The sequence below is a fragment of the Arachis hypogaea genome, chromosome 17 (genome assembly GCF_003086295.3).
Source record: "Arachis hypogaea cultivar Tifrunner chromosome 17, arahy.Tifrunner.gnm2.J5K5, whole genome shotgun sequence".
Taxonomy (NCBI): domain Eukaryota; kingdom Viridiplantae; phylum Streptophyta; class Magnoliopsida; order Fabales; family Fabaceae; genus Arachis; species Arachis hypogaea.
The window spans coordinates 122,855,329-122,869,668 of record NC_092052.1 but is presented as its reverse complement, the minus strand read 5'-3'; the positions used below and the strand labels follow the sequence as shown (position 1 = coordinate 122,869,668).

The 14,340-nt window shown below is 29.4% G+C and overlaps 1 protein-coding gene and 1 long non-coding RNA gene across 2 annotated transcripts; one reads left to right on the top strand and one right to left on the bottom strand.

Annotated features, from left to right (window-relative positions):
- Nucleotides 1–6,900: 6,900 nt before the first annotated feature.
- Nucleotides 6,901–10,976, top strand: LOC112766209 (mitochondrial carrier protein MTM1). The gene is made up of 11 exons (XM_025812103.3): nucleotides 6,901–7,262; nucleotides 7,712–7,968; nucleotides 8,197–8,286; nucleotides 8,467–8,595; nucleotides 8,749–8,808; nucleotides 8,928–9,098; nucleotides 9,450–9,555; nucleotides 10,002–10,093; nucleotides 10,179–10,331; nucleotides 10,433–10,491; nucleotides 10,588–10,976. The coding sequence occupies exons 2-11, from the start codon at nucleotides 7,723–7,725 to the stop codon at nucleotides 10,709–10,711; spliced, it is 1,230 nt and encodes a 409-aa protein (XP_025667888.1). The 5' UTR covers nucleotides 6,901–7,262; nucleotides 7,712–7,722; the 3' UTR covers nucleotides 10,712–10,976.
- Nucleotides 10,977–13,043: 2,067 nt separating this feature from the next.
- LOC112762440 (uncharacterized) lies at nucleotides 13,044–14,047 on the bottom strand. Its single transcript, XR_003182682.3, has 2 exons — nucleotides 13,626–14,047; nucleotides 13,044–13,313 (listed from the first exon to the last, which is right to left on the bottom strand). It is a non-coding gene; the product is annotated as an uncharacterized lncRNA (long non-coding RNA).
- Nucleotides 14,048–14,340: the final 293 nt, after the last annotated feature.

Here is a 14,340-nt window from a genome sequence, read left to right as displayed (position 1 = left end):
TTGTCCACATGAAAGATAGGCGGCTTATGTATCGGGGAGGCCACGCTTACCGTGGTCGACAGCAAGAAACACTTTTGTATGAAGACGACAAAAGTTCTTTTGAATTTTTGCCGGTTCTCCAACCCTTCAACACTCATCTCTAGAATAGACCTTGTCTTCCGGATTCAGTTTTGTATAATCAACCTTGTTATAAAAAAAGATTCCCTATGATATTTTAATAGCAAAAAATTAGCCAAAAAGGCTCAATTTAATTTTCTGTACACCAATGAACGGAAAATAAACAGGAAGTGGAAAGTGTATTACCGCCGTTGTTTATGCCTAGTGCGCTGCTACCTTGCGAGGAGTTATGTATATTTTTCCCTAGAGAATTTTTAAGCATCCCTTATACTCATCAAAGCAATCAATCAATTCTCTCAACAGAGTGTGAGAGACATTCATTTCTGGGACCTGTGCCAGGGCACCAAATCCCATTTGTTTAACTATATCTCTCTTTTCTTGACTCATATTTCTAAACATTGTTGCTATTGTCTTTGTTTGGCATCTGCAATCATGAGTTTTCTGCAAGTTTTGAAACAGAATGTGAGGATATATTTATAATACAAAATAGATATAATTTGAACGAAAGTGGATAAATATATTTAATGTGCTTATGTTATAGTGTGGCTTCTCCTTTTTTATCACCATTGTGTTGTTGTGTTTTGCTGTAATGAAAAAATTTGGTCAATACTTCACTCAATACACTGAAAAGTACAAGCATGCATATCTTAATCAAATCAATTAAATGTTCCATCCCACCGAACCGAACCCACTTTATGCACTGAATAAAACCTGATAAATAATGAATCAGCTAGACTAGTTACACTATCCACTATCTACTCACATACATTATCCAACAAAATATCAAGTGAATGAGAATCACCAAGTCCACCGAACCGAACACAATCCATGTGGTGAATAAATCATTTTAAGCTTTCAATTATCAAGAATAGTATTTTTTCATGCAATAGAAGTTAACTGAATAGAGTAACAATCAAGTACAAAGACCTAGTTACACTATATACTGGACTGAATGAAAATAAGAACAAATTTGATTTAAAACCCTAGTTATACAGTAAAAATACAATCAGAATAAAGCCTAAACCCTGAACACACTAAATATCAAGTGAATGAAAATCACCAAGCCCACCGAACTGAACACAATCCATGTGCAGTGACGGACCCAAAAAATTTTAGAAATGGGGGCAAAAATATGTATACTAAAATAAATTTTATTGAATATTATTAATTATATAAAAATATAAAAATTAAAAAAAGTTAATAAACACTTTTATTTTTATAAAAAATATTTTTTTATTTCTAAAACTTAAACTTAAAATATTTTAATTAAATTATAGATAACTTGTTATCTTAACTAATTTTTTTTATACACATTTAATAATAAAAGACTAACTCAACTACCACATTAACAACTAATGACACACTAGTATTTATAATTCAAAACTATAATTATATATAAATACTAGAAAAATTAAATTTGTATATAAAATAATATAACCTTAATTTACAATTTTTTCTTTCGTTCTTTTTAAAATAATTAAATTTGTTATATATTTTTTAATTTAATTTTAATATAATGTTAGATGAAAGATTTTATTCATCTGTTTAATTATGTATTGTAATTAAAATATTTTATCTTTACTATTTTCAAAAATAAAAAATATATTCTAAATTAATAAATTAATTAATTTATTTTAAAATTTTATATGCAACACAGGTCCATATAATAGAACAAAAGATAAAAATAAGTAATAAAGATGAATAAATTAAAAATAAAATAAAATATATAAAGTCATAAAGAAAAATATTAGATTAATACCTAAACTATAATTGTTTGAATTAAAATTTATTATTGAAAATATCAAAAAGAAAAACAATGAAATTGGAAGATACATAGAGTTATAGAAAATTATATAAAAAATATAGAGAATTTGAAATTTACTTTTTGATGAACAGAAGATAGAAGATGACTACTAAACAAAAAAAAAATATTAAAAATATAAAAATAAAAAAAAATTTAAGAGAATAAAAGAGTAACAGTACAAAAATTAAATTTAAGTAAGTTAAATAATAGTAAAAATAATAGAAAATAAAAAAGTTAATTTGAAACTTTAACCAATTGAGTGTAATTTATTTGTAGTGGGATCATTTAAAATTTAAAGTAGAGATATATTATTATATATAACTATTTTGGAAAAAAAAATGAAAAAGCAATGGGGCAAGTGCCCCTCATTGCTCTTACTGGGTCCGTGCCTATCCATATGGTAAATAAATCATTATAAGCTTTCAATTATCAAGAATAGTGTTTCTTCATGAAATAGAAATTAACTGAATAGAGTAACTATCAAGTTCAAAGACCTAGTTACACTATCCACGGGACTGAATGAAAATAAGAACAAATTTGATTCACAGCATAGTTATACAATAAAAATGCAATCAGAATAAAGCCTAAACCCTGAACACACTAAATATCAAGTGAACGAGAATCACCAAGCACACCGAACCGAACACAATCCACGTGGTGAATAAATCATTATAAGCTTTCAATTATCAACAATAGTGTTTCTAAATGCATTAGAACTTAACTGAATAGAGTAACAATCAAGTTCAAAGAACTAGTTACACTATCCACTGGATTGAATAAAAATAAAAACAAATTTAATTCAAAGCCCTAGTTATACAGTAAAAATGCAACCAGAATAAAGTCAAAATCCTGAACACACTAAATATCAAGTGAATGAGAATCACCAAGTCCACCGAACCGAACACAATTCATGTGGTGAATAAATCATTATAAGTTTTCAATTATCAAGAATAGTGTTTCTTCATGCAATAGAACTTAACTGAATAGAGTAACAATCAAGTTCAAAGACCTAGTTACACTATCCACTGGACTGAATGAAAATAAGAACAAATTTGATTCAAAACCCTAGTTATACAGTAAAAATGCAATCAAAATAAAGCCTAAAACCCTAAACACACTAAATATCAAGTGAATGAGAATCCCCAAGTCCATCGAACCGAACACAATCCATGTGGTGAATAAATCATTATAATCTTTCAATTATCAAGAATAGTATTTCATAAACTTTCAATCATCAAGAATAGTATTTCTCCATGCAAAAGAAGAACTGAACAGAGTAACAATCAAGTTCAAAGTCCTAGTTACACTACCCACTGAACTGAAAGAAAATAAGAAAAAATTTTATTCAAAACCCTAGTTATACTGTAAAAATGCAATCAGAATACGTTGATCTACTGAACGAAGGAAATCAATCCAGTAAAGCTAAAATGCAACTAGGAGAAATGCTACATTGCAAGATTTCAAATGAACAATAGTTTTTTTCATACCTTTGTTAGTCTCTGTTACTGTTTTCGTTCGTTTTTGCTTGTTCGTGGCGAAATCTTGTCGCGATTCTTCTCCAGTAGTGGTTTTCGCAGAGAACTTGACTGAAGTTTGAGTGATTTTGAGAGAGATTCGAAGAGAAGGAGTGGTTTCGTGTAGTGGTTTCGTATTGAGGAAGAAGTAACATTTTTTCATAATGAGCGCGAAGATAACAAAAGAGTTTTCGAACACGTGTTTTCACGCTTTATTAATGCGCGTGAGTGGATTTGGATTTTGGCCAACTTGAATACATAGAAACATGGATGTGTAACAGACCCGTTTAGTTTATTTTGATGTGCTTTGAGATTAAAATTGTTGATTTGATTATTTAGATTTGAATAAATATAAATTATGTATAATATATATTCTTTTATTTTAAAATATATAATAAGTAAAATTGTACAAATTTACGAATCTACTTAAATCTATGAGTTTGACAAATATTATTTTAATATTAATATTTTTTTAATAATCAAATATTATTTTATTTATTTTGTTAATTAAAAAATAATTTAAATATATAATTAATAAATAATAATCATATTTTTATATCGATGTTAAAAATATTTAATATGTGAATAATTTTTCTTTTTCTTCTACCTAAGTATCAAGATCGATTATTTATCGGGATAAAAGTTTGAAATTTTGAGTAAATTATCTTAGCTATCAAAATAGTTATAGGTAAAAAAAAAATAACAACAATAACAATAATAATAAATTTTGTTAACATGCGTTTTAAAATTATATTTTAAAATGTTATAAAAATAATTTATTAAAATTATTAAAAATAATTTGTTAATATATTAAAAATTAAATTTTTTTTACTATTATACTATTAAAATAGATTCTTAACATGCTATATATAACTAAATCCTAATAATGATGTTTTAAAATAGAGTAAACTACCATTTCTACCCACAAAAGTTGAAAACGTCGATATATTTACTCATAAAAAAAGGAAATTACCATTTGTACCCATAAAACATAAGTTTCATATAACAAAATTATCCAAACACTAAAAAATTACATAAAAATCTCAAAATTACCCTTATCATCATCCGCATCATCCACCCCTCCTTCTCTCCTTCCCTGTCTCACCTTCGCCTGAGCCAAACTCTGAGTTCAAAGGCACCACCACGTCATTTTCTTCATCATTACCATCACCATCACCACCACATAACTCAATTATCATCTTCTTCACATAAAGTAACAACAACAATAGAAAAAGCAAAGAGGAAAAACGAAGAAGACAGTGACCGATCCACATAAGAAGAAAATGCTATGAAATTGAGAAGGGAAAAATTTGTAGCTGCGGTGTGGTTTCAAACAGTGGAGGAGACATCGCAATTTTAAATTCGTTGCCCAATTCATCCACGCTCTTCACTGCTGTGAGTTTCCTATTTTTATTTTCTTCCCCTTTTCATAACTCAATCAATACAAAATCTGCAATCCCATAGTTACAATTTTCTATTTTCATTCAATGTTGTCTCTTTATATGTGTGTGTTTGCTTATCTTCTCATTTTAACTTGCATGTTGATTCTAAAAGAAGCCATTTTTTTGGATTGAGGATTCGAAGAAGAGAGAGAGAGAAAAGCAAATGATGATAAGGATAATTTGAGAGTTTTAGCAGAAGAGAATAGAGAGAAAGAGAGAAAGAAAGAAGTTAGCAGAGTTGACGCTGGCGGTAGCGAGGAGTTCAAAAAATGGAAGGAGAGAGAGAACGGAAAAAAGATGATGCAGATGATGATAAGGGTAATTTAAAAATTTTATGTAATTTTTTAGTATTTGAATAATTTTATTATATGAAACTCATATTTTATGAGTACAAATGATAATTCTTTTTTTTATGAGTAGATCTGTCAGCATTTTTAATTTTTGTGGGTAGAAATAATAGTTTACTTTTTAACATATTACTGGAGAAATTTTGTGATAAACATTGGTTGATGCATGTGGCAATAACTGATGGGTCTAGGTGTGGTTGTGAAGGCGAACATGTGTTGCTTCAATTTATTTACACTTGGCGTATTTATAAACTACTCTCCATTCCTCAACACCACTTGAAGGAACAAAACAAAGGGGTTAGGCCGTTAGGGGTAGTCCCCACTGCCTAACAGAATCTGTTACTACCTGCGGCTGGTCATGTAAATTAAGAATTCTAATTTATCTTTTTGGTTATCTTTTTAATATATAAATAAATAGATATATTATCTTTTAAAAAAATCGATAAAAAATGTAGAACTATTTTCATTTAAAAGTTAGAGAAATAATTAGAAGCATAAATTTGAATTTCCATTATTTTTCTAAAATAAATCCATATTATTTCAACATTTATATTTTATTATATTTTATGTTTAAAGTAATTCAAATCCTTCTCTTTTTTTTTTAAATATGTAAATTGTGTATACTGTGAATTTATGTTATTTTTCCAATCATAATATCCGTTTTTTAATGTTTTCTGTTTTTTATTATTAATAAACAAACACAATAATTTGCTAATTTCTTACTCCTATAAAAATAAAATAGTATGCGCGTTTTTTATACTTTTAAAGCATGTGCTAAATTTACTAGATTTTTGAAAAACTTAAGGTTTGTTTGAGTTTTGTTTTAAGTATACTTTTAAATTTTTTTAAAAAAATATAAAAATAGCAAATATGATATAATATAGATTTTATTATTTTAAATTTTTATAAAATCTTAAAAGTAAAATTTTTTTTTTTATTAACTGAAGAGTAGAGCTGGAAGTGAGTCAAACCAACTCATGAGTCAGCTCGAACTCGACTCATTAATAGCTCGATAAGCTAACTCATGAGTTGGTGAGCCAAACTTGAGCTTGGATTTGAATTCATAAATTAAATGAGTCGAGCTTAAACTTGGATAAGTTCAGCTTATTAGCTCGTGAATTGATTCGATTATATATATATAATATTAAAAGTATAGATTAAATGCATATATGATATGAGTATTAATAATTTAATATATATATATATATATATATATATATATATATTAAATATAAATTTATATATGTATTAATGTTTTTAATTGTTTAAAAATTTATTGTCATTTTTTATATATAATTTTGATGTAGGACATAAATAAAAAATTTATAATTGATAGATAAATAATATATTAATTTTTTTTAATATTTTTTAATATATATAAGTTAGAATTTATTGATATAGAATTATAGATTATATTTCTATTTCTATTATTTGAGCCAACTCGTGAACTCGAACCAGCTTATAAGCTTTCGTTGAGACGAATTTGAACTTATAAAATAAATTAAATTATTAATAAACCAAACTGTGAATCAAACTTAATTTTCGTGAGTCGAGCTTGAATTTGGTCTAAGTCGACTGAATTCAATTTAGTTCCAATCCGAGGTTTACTTCCAACCCTACCGAAGAGTGAAGACTTTACTCCATATAAATGTACTTGTATACTATGAGGCATGAGCGCCGAACCGCTTGTTGTACACGCTAGAAAGCTCTAGAAGGAAATATACTATGCTTTACCCGCCTAGGTTAACTCAAAAAGTATCCAATTTGATCTTCTTTATTTTTGGTGTCTAAAATTTTATCTAATTTATAAATGAGTTTATTATCACATGTCTTTTTATGTTAAATTTATTATCAAAAAGTGTTTAAAAGATAGAGATTCTTAATTTCTTATAGATATGATATGATATGATAGATCACAACATAAAAATAAAAAGGATTACTATTTAATGAAAAAAAAATTAACCGTAATTTGTAAAAAACAGTAGTAGATTATACACTCAAGACTCAAGACTCAAGACTCGAGTTCCCTCGGCTGAAGGTAGCGCCGCTTTTTCGCTTTCTTCTTCTTTCACCTTCTAGTTCCGGATTCTACATTTTGCGTCATTCATAACGTATGTGCATTTTGATTTTTGAGGTACCTAAAAGAATTTTCACTAATTGTGGCCACGCACTTCTTCTTCTTCTTCTTCAACATCATCGTCTAGGGTTTTGGTTTTTGACTTTTTGTTAGCATTTTATTTTACTATGTGAAAAGAAAACGACGTTTCCCCACACTTGTCAACAAACGTGGCACTAATTTTACATTAGCGTAGCTTACGCTTATTCTTTCTTTCTCGCCCTCGCCCCAACATACCCGGAGACCCTTCTCTATATTCCATTTTTTTATTTTTTTTTTAAATTTTGTTTTGTTATTTTGTTAAATCGGGGGGTTGAATCGTTGAACTCGGTTCTGAATTTTTATTTGATTTTGTTCTAACATTTGAGAAGAGAGAAAAAAAATGGTGGATTCAGAACGAGTCCAAAATCCATGGATGGCTTCCTCTTCCGACCAAGTTGCTTCAATTTCACAAGCTGAATTGAGTGCTCAAGCTCCGTTGTTGCTCGAATCTCCTTCTCTTCAGCCTCCGCCGTCGCCGCCGCAATCGTCTGACGCTAACAAATTGGGAATTGGCGAACGAGCTTTCTCTGCCGCAGGCGCCGCCTTCATCTCCGCCATTATTGTTAATCCCCTTGATGTTGCCAAGGTATAACAAAACCCTATTAATTGCTTTATTATGTATGCAGCTCGGAAGAATAGAAGGTGGTGGAAATTTTGTATTTGTTATTAACTTATTGTTGATTATCAATGAATTTAGGAACATACTAAAACCCTTTGCCCAAAGATTAGAACTTTTTTTAATGGCGTTTCGGTTATTTATTTATTTATGTTATGTATTGTTCTGATTGATTTTGTTGTTGCTGTTTAATATCAGACAAGGTTGCAAGCACAAGCCGCAGGGGTGGCTTATTCTCATCGCCTCAGTAATATGACCACTCGTATGGCTTGTTTTGGCCCTAACATGGTATGTCTCGAATTCAAAGAATTTGTATATAGTACTTCTCATTCACAAAATAAACAAATGTTGTGATATGCTATGTTGTGGATTATTTTGTAGTTGATTGTTTGCATGCTAGTGAGAGATTCCATGTTTATAGCTGCCTGTTTGAGCGATTAGTTTGACTGTTCTGGTGTTGTTTATCAGATGTTTGCTGATTTAAGATGTTCTCCTTCGTGTTCCCGGGCTGGAATCCATGGCACAATTTCGCTTTGTCCTCCTGAGTGTTTTCGGTACAAGGGAACATTTGATGTCTTGTATAAAGTTGTACAACAGGTTGGTGGTTTAATCTTATAGAATATAGACATAGGATGTGGACACCAAGTTTACTTTGTTATATATCTGTGCTTGAAGCTTTCATATGCTTGTTAGTTATTAGCTTTGTAAATAAGCAAAGATTGCATTAATCAATGGAAGGCTGGTATGCAGGAAGGATTTTCAAGGCTGTGGAGGGGTACAAATGCAGGCCTGGCACTTGCTATACCAACCGTAGGTTCACAATTCTATCAGCAATTTTCAGTGTTTTAAGCAGTCAACATTACATAATGAAGATAGAGAAATTGAATGACTTTTTAATTTTGTATTCTATGGTTGAATCACATTCACAGGTGGGAATTTACCTTCCATGCTATGACTTGTTCCTCAACTGGTTGGAGGAATTCACTGCAAGAAGTGCTCCAATGACAACTCCATATGTACCTTTAGTGGCTGGTTCATTGTCACGCTCCCTTGCATGTGCAACTTGTTATCCTATTGAACTCGCCAGAACTCGTATGCAGGTATTTAAGATAAATTGATGCATATGATATAACCTCGCCTACTGAGTGCAAGCATAAGACTTTACATTTTAGTTCCTATTATTTATTAGTAAAGTATGGTGCTTGCTTAAATCATGTTTATGAGTTTTTCCTTTGTTTTTGTGAATCCGTAATTCCGTGTACAGTATACACATATGTTCAATATGTTTCTCATGTATAAGTGCCAACATATATGCTCCTTCATTTTTAACTTGGGTTTTCTCCTCATGTTATGATTGTTGCTCATTGTTATATAACTTATGAGTGGTTGATTATTGCTTATTTGTTTTTGGATACATTATCCTGTCTTAACTGTGTGCACCTCTGTTATAGGCGTTTCAAGAGACTCAAGTTGGTAAAAAGCCTCCTGGAGTTTTTCAGACTCTTGTAGGTGTTGTTTCACATGTCAAGGGTTCAAATAGTCCTCCTCAGAACACCTGTAAGTATCTAGTTTTGTGACATTCTTAACATATCTGCCATAATAATGAAAACATTGTAGTAGACTCACTTCTATGTTAACTTTACATAGATAAGTAAGTTTGTCAAGGATTACAAAATTGACTAGTTTTTACATCTTCATATGGTTCATTAATTTTTTTTCCGAGTTGATGGTTAATGTACTTGAGATAACATTGAAGTCTTTGCCAATCAATTATTTAAATTTAGCTGGTTAATAAACTGTAGTTTTAGTTCTCTGGTATAAGCTAAAAGTGGGATTCTAGCTCCTTCCAATAGGAAAATCCCTCTAGAATGTGCTCATTTTTTGGATTAGCTGCCTGTACTCTTTTTCTGCCTTAATCATTTTCTGTAGCAGAATGTCTACATTCTTTTTTTTTTTTTCTTGGAATAAGATATCAATCCTACCTTCTAACTGATTCCTTGCAGGGCAAGGTTATCGTGTTCTGTGGACTGGTATGGGAGCACAACTTGCCCGAGATGTACCCTTCTCTGCAATTTGTTGGTCAATTCTAGAACCTGTGAGTTCCACTCCAAATCATTTACGCGAGAAGCTCTTCTTCGCAGTATTCTATATTTCTTATTCCAAATTGGGTTGCTCTGCAGACTAGAAGAAAACTCCTTAGCCTGGTAGGGGGTGATGATGCCGATGCATTGGGTGTTCTTGGGGCGAATTTTTCAGCTGGTTTTGTTGCTGGAACTCTAGCAGCAGGAGCTACATGTCCGCTAGATGTAGCGAAAACTCGAAGGCAAATAGAGGTTTGTTTCGTTTCTTGCTTTCAGTTATTCAAACTTAATCGAAGAAATGGGAACCCTATCTGGTCTTGTTCTAATATCATATTTTCTCTCAAAAAACGCAGAGGGATCCGGTGAGGCAACTGAGAATGACCACAAGACAAACATTGATGGAAGTTTGGAGGTATGATTGATATTTTGGAACACAGCCTTGATCAAATTTTGATTTTTCTGTATCTTGGGTGATTCCAACTGTGATTGGTGTTTGTTTCTTGAACAGAGATGGAGGCATGAAGGGACTGTTCACAGGTTTAGGTCCACGAATTGGAAGAGCTGGCCCCTCCGTTGGAATAGTGGTTTCATTCTATGAAGTTGTCAAGTTTGCTCTTCATTCACAACGCTAAATCATCATAACAAAACAGATTCTCTGATCAACTCGGAACTAACAACACAACACAGCACATGAAATAGCAAATTGTCAATTACATAAGGGTTAAATTAAATATAAGCCATGCATGCAGCAAGCAACTAACTTATAAGGTTCTTGAGCTTTTCTTGTAATTGTAATTTTGCTGCTTTGTCGAGCAGCACAAATTTTGTTGAGAACAACTCCTCTTCAATTGAAGAAGATTACGTCGGGAATAAAATTTGACCCGTTTTTTTTTGTCAGTTTCCTGAAGTATATTTTGTTTTTGGGTGGAACTAGTGGAGGAAATGGATTTTATTATTATTATTATTATTAAATGGACAGAAGAATAAACCATGCAAGTTGCAACGAAGTTGATGCGGCACCACACAATTGAGAAATGGAGTCCATTATGTTAAGGCTAGTTGGAGCAATATTCCTGATATCTTTGCTAGGAAATGTATTTAAATAAGTTTTAAAATTGTGATTTGGCTCCTTGAATTCGTAGATAAATGTATTTCGAATGTCTATCTTGTATGGCTAATTGACGCTTTATTTCATGTTTGAATATACTTAATCGATGAGATCTCACAGATAGTTATAAACAAAAGATAAATTTACATACATATTCTCTATCTATTTCCACTTTTGCATCTTCTTAGGGGGTGTCAGCACATTTTGATCGAAAAAAATTGAGAGAAGTCAACTGTTAGTCCAATTGAATTGCATAGTGAAATTTTTTCAATTATGCTACATAGATATCAAGAATTAGTTTTCAATTAATCACTATATAAATATATATATTTTGTTTATGAAAAGAATTGATTATATATTACTGTAAAGATATTTAATTATTCTATTATGATATGTATTAATTATTTCATTAGAAAAATATATAAAATAACATGTATACATATACATAAATATATAGTGATTAATTTGATAATTGAATTTTTTATTTATGAAGCATATTTTAAATTCTTTTACTTTTCAATTTTTTTTGTTCCATCATATTCCTTCCGTAATTCTAATAATACCATGTGAGGGCCTATGGCTGTTTTTTTTAATTCTTTCTAGCATTAAGTCAAATAAAGAAAGAAGAGCACATACTTAATAATCTTGCTATTTAAACCCGGTGTTAGTGGTCACTAAGTAAAATAAACAAATAAAAAGCAAGAGGAACCGAGAGTAAAATGAGAAAAAACAGAGTCTGAATGAAAGAGAATCATGAATCCAAGAAAATTTGCAAAGCAAATATATTTATAGGGCATAAATATCCCAACTAACCGACTAGTTAGTATACCTATCGAATAACAAAATACTAAGTACACACTAAAAATTAATTTAGCAAAACAATTTAACTAAATTTAGGTTGTTCAAACTTAAATCGATTCAAGTTAAATCGTTCATTCAATTCAATCTAAATAAAAAACTAATTAAAATCACACTAATTTAAATTTGATTAGATTATATTTTTAGCAAATTGCATGAATTGTATTGGATCATATTTCGAATTTACAATGTGATATAATATTATCTTTTTAATATTATATTTAAAGTTTACCTATAATATATTCAATTTGTTATATATTTTTATCTTATTTATGTATTATTATTATTATTATTATTATTATTATTATTATTATTTAGTGAATATTTTATAAATTAAAAAAATATTTATTTATTTATTTTAACCATCCTATAATTTTATTTCTATTGTTATATTCTTGTTGGTTTTCTAATATAGCATTGAAACTTGTTATGTCATTATTGATTATTTAAGATTTGATGTTGAGACTTATTATATATATTTATTTTTTTTTAATTTATAAAATCATAAATATATAATTCAATTCAAATTTTTTATAATTATTGAATTAGATTATCTAGAGAAATCATCCCATCCAAACCACATCACAAATAAAATTAATATTCGAATGAAATAAATTTTTAACTCAAAATTGATTCAAATTACACCACAAACGCCCCTAACTAAAATCTACTTATGGCCAATCATTTGCCTAAAAGCATTAGTTAAATTTATTATTCCCCCTTTTTCATACTACTTACGTAAGGTGATTTAAATTTTGTCATGGAGATGATAATCATCTTCAATGAATTTGGTCCCAAAAGAGGGAAAAAAAAAAAAAAAAGGAAGCTGTCAAATGTCATATTCAACAAGTATAATCAAATGGTGGTCATTTATTAATTCATAAATTAAAGAATATCTCTCATTTATCTATATTATAATTCGTTCCTTCATATTACGTATAAGTTATTCTGAATGAACAATAAATAAAACAAATAAATGAATATCAATAAAAAAGACAAGCCAAAAAATTATAATATCATTATTGGAGCTAGAAAAATAATCTAGGTATCCATAAATTGTTTCCAATTGAAGCACATATTCTCTTGTCAAAAAACCATTCTTCCTTCTTGTCAACAAAAATATTCCTCACAAGTGTTACAATAAATAATGCTTCTCTCTTATCAACACTAGCATTTTGTTTCCTTAACGATCTCTTAATGAATGAGGTAGGTGAGCACCAAAGCCAACAACATTAGAAGATAACCAACCGCTTGATCAATTGCGGTACCTACATTTTGCAAACAAAAGATAATTAAAAAAATGTAACCACCTGGAACAAATTAAATAATTATTTTGAACCTCAAAATCTTAGGACTTTAACAAAATGAATATTAAAAAATGTAAATAACAAATGACTCTTCAAAAATGTTTTGTTTGACAAATTAAACGAAACTTTTAGTTAATTTAGTTATATATTTATATACATTAAATTTATTTTATTATTTGCATCTTTTAATAATATTTTGTCAAAATGACTATTTATTTCTTAGAACATGATGAATTCAAAGAATAACAATAAAAAGAGGAATAAGAAAATTACCATCGTTTGTGTTTGTGGTGGGAATTTTACCAACATCAATAGATAAAGTGGCGGCTTCTTCTGAAGCAACCACCACTGATATAAGAGCCGCGTAAATGAGGCCCAAGAAGAAGACCACCCTCATTGAAGAAGCCATTTTTCTCTTACAAATATTATTTATTCTTTTTATTGTTCTCTCTCTCCCTTTGAGCAAAAGAAAAGGAGAGAGAGACCACACAAAAGTTGTAAGAGAAAAATGTATTGAGGGTGGTGAGTTTTACGGAGTACATGAAACTTCTTTTATAGTGATAATTGAGTGTGGATGTGAGGTGTATCCGCAAGTTTCGAAAATTCATGTTCAAATTAAGATTTTCTTTGCTATTTTTTTGGCTATTCTTTGGCCTTCAAATATGAGGAGAGGCCATTGTTACACATTTGTGGTTAATGCTACACGTGTGTTTTATTAATATATTTAAAAAATTTTCTTTTACTAAAAGGTTCACACTTTGTATATTCACACTTTCATGGCATTATATTTATCTTGTTTATTAGCTTTTTTTCCCCCTTCTAATTATTGTCTTTTTTTTTTTCATACATCTTTAACAAATTTTGTATTAATAAATTCTATTATGGATACAACATTGATTATGCTAGAGAAATAATAATCAAAGTTAATTTATTTAGTTTAATATTTAAAATTTTATGTATAAAATATCTACACTCATATATGTCATTA

Bases quoted from the DNA above. Each gene is read 5' to 3' on its own strand.
- LOC112766209 (XM_025812103.3), top strand. From the start codon at position 7,723: ATGGTGGATTCAGAACGAGTCCAAAATCCATGGATGGCTTCCTCTTCC. The intron at 8,287-8,466 runs GTATGTCTCGAA...GTTGTTTATCAG, and splicing joins CTTGTTTTGGCCCTAACATG to ATGTTTGCTGATTTAAGATG. The intron at 8,809-8,927 runs GTAGGTTCACAA...TCACATTCACAG, and splicing joins TGGCACTTGCTATACCAACC to GTGGGAATTTACCTTCCATG.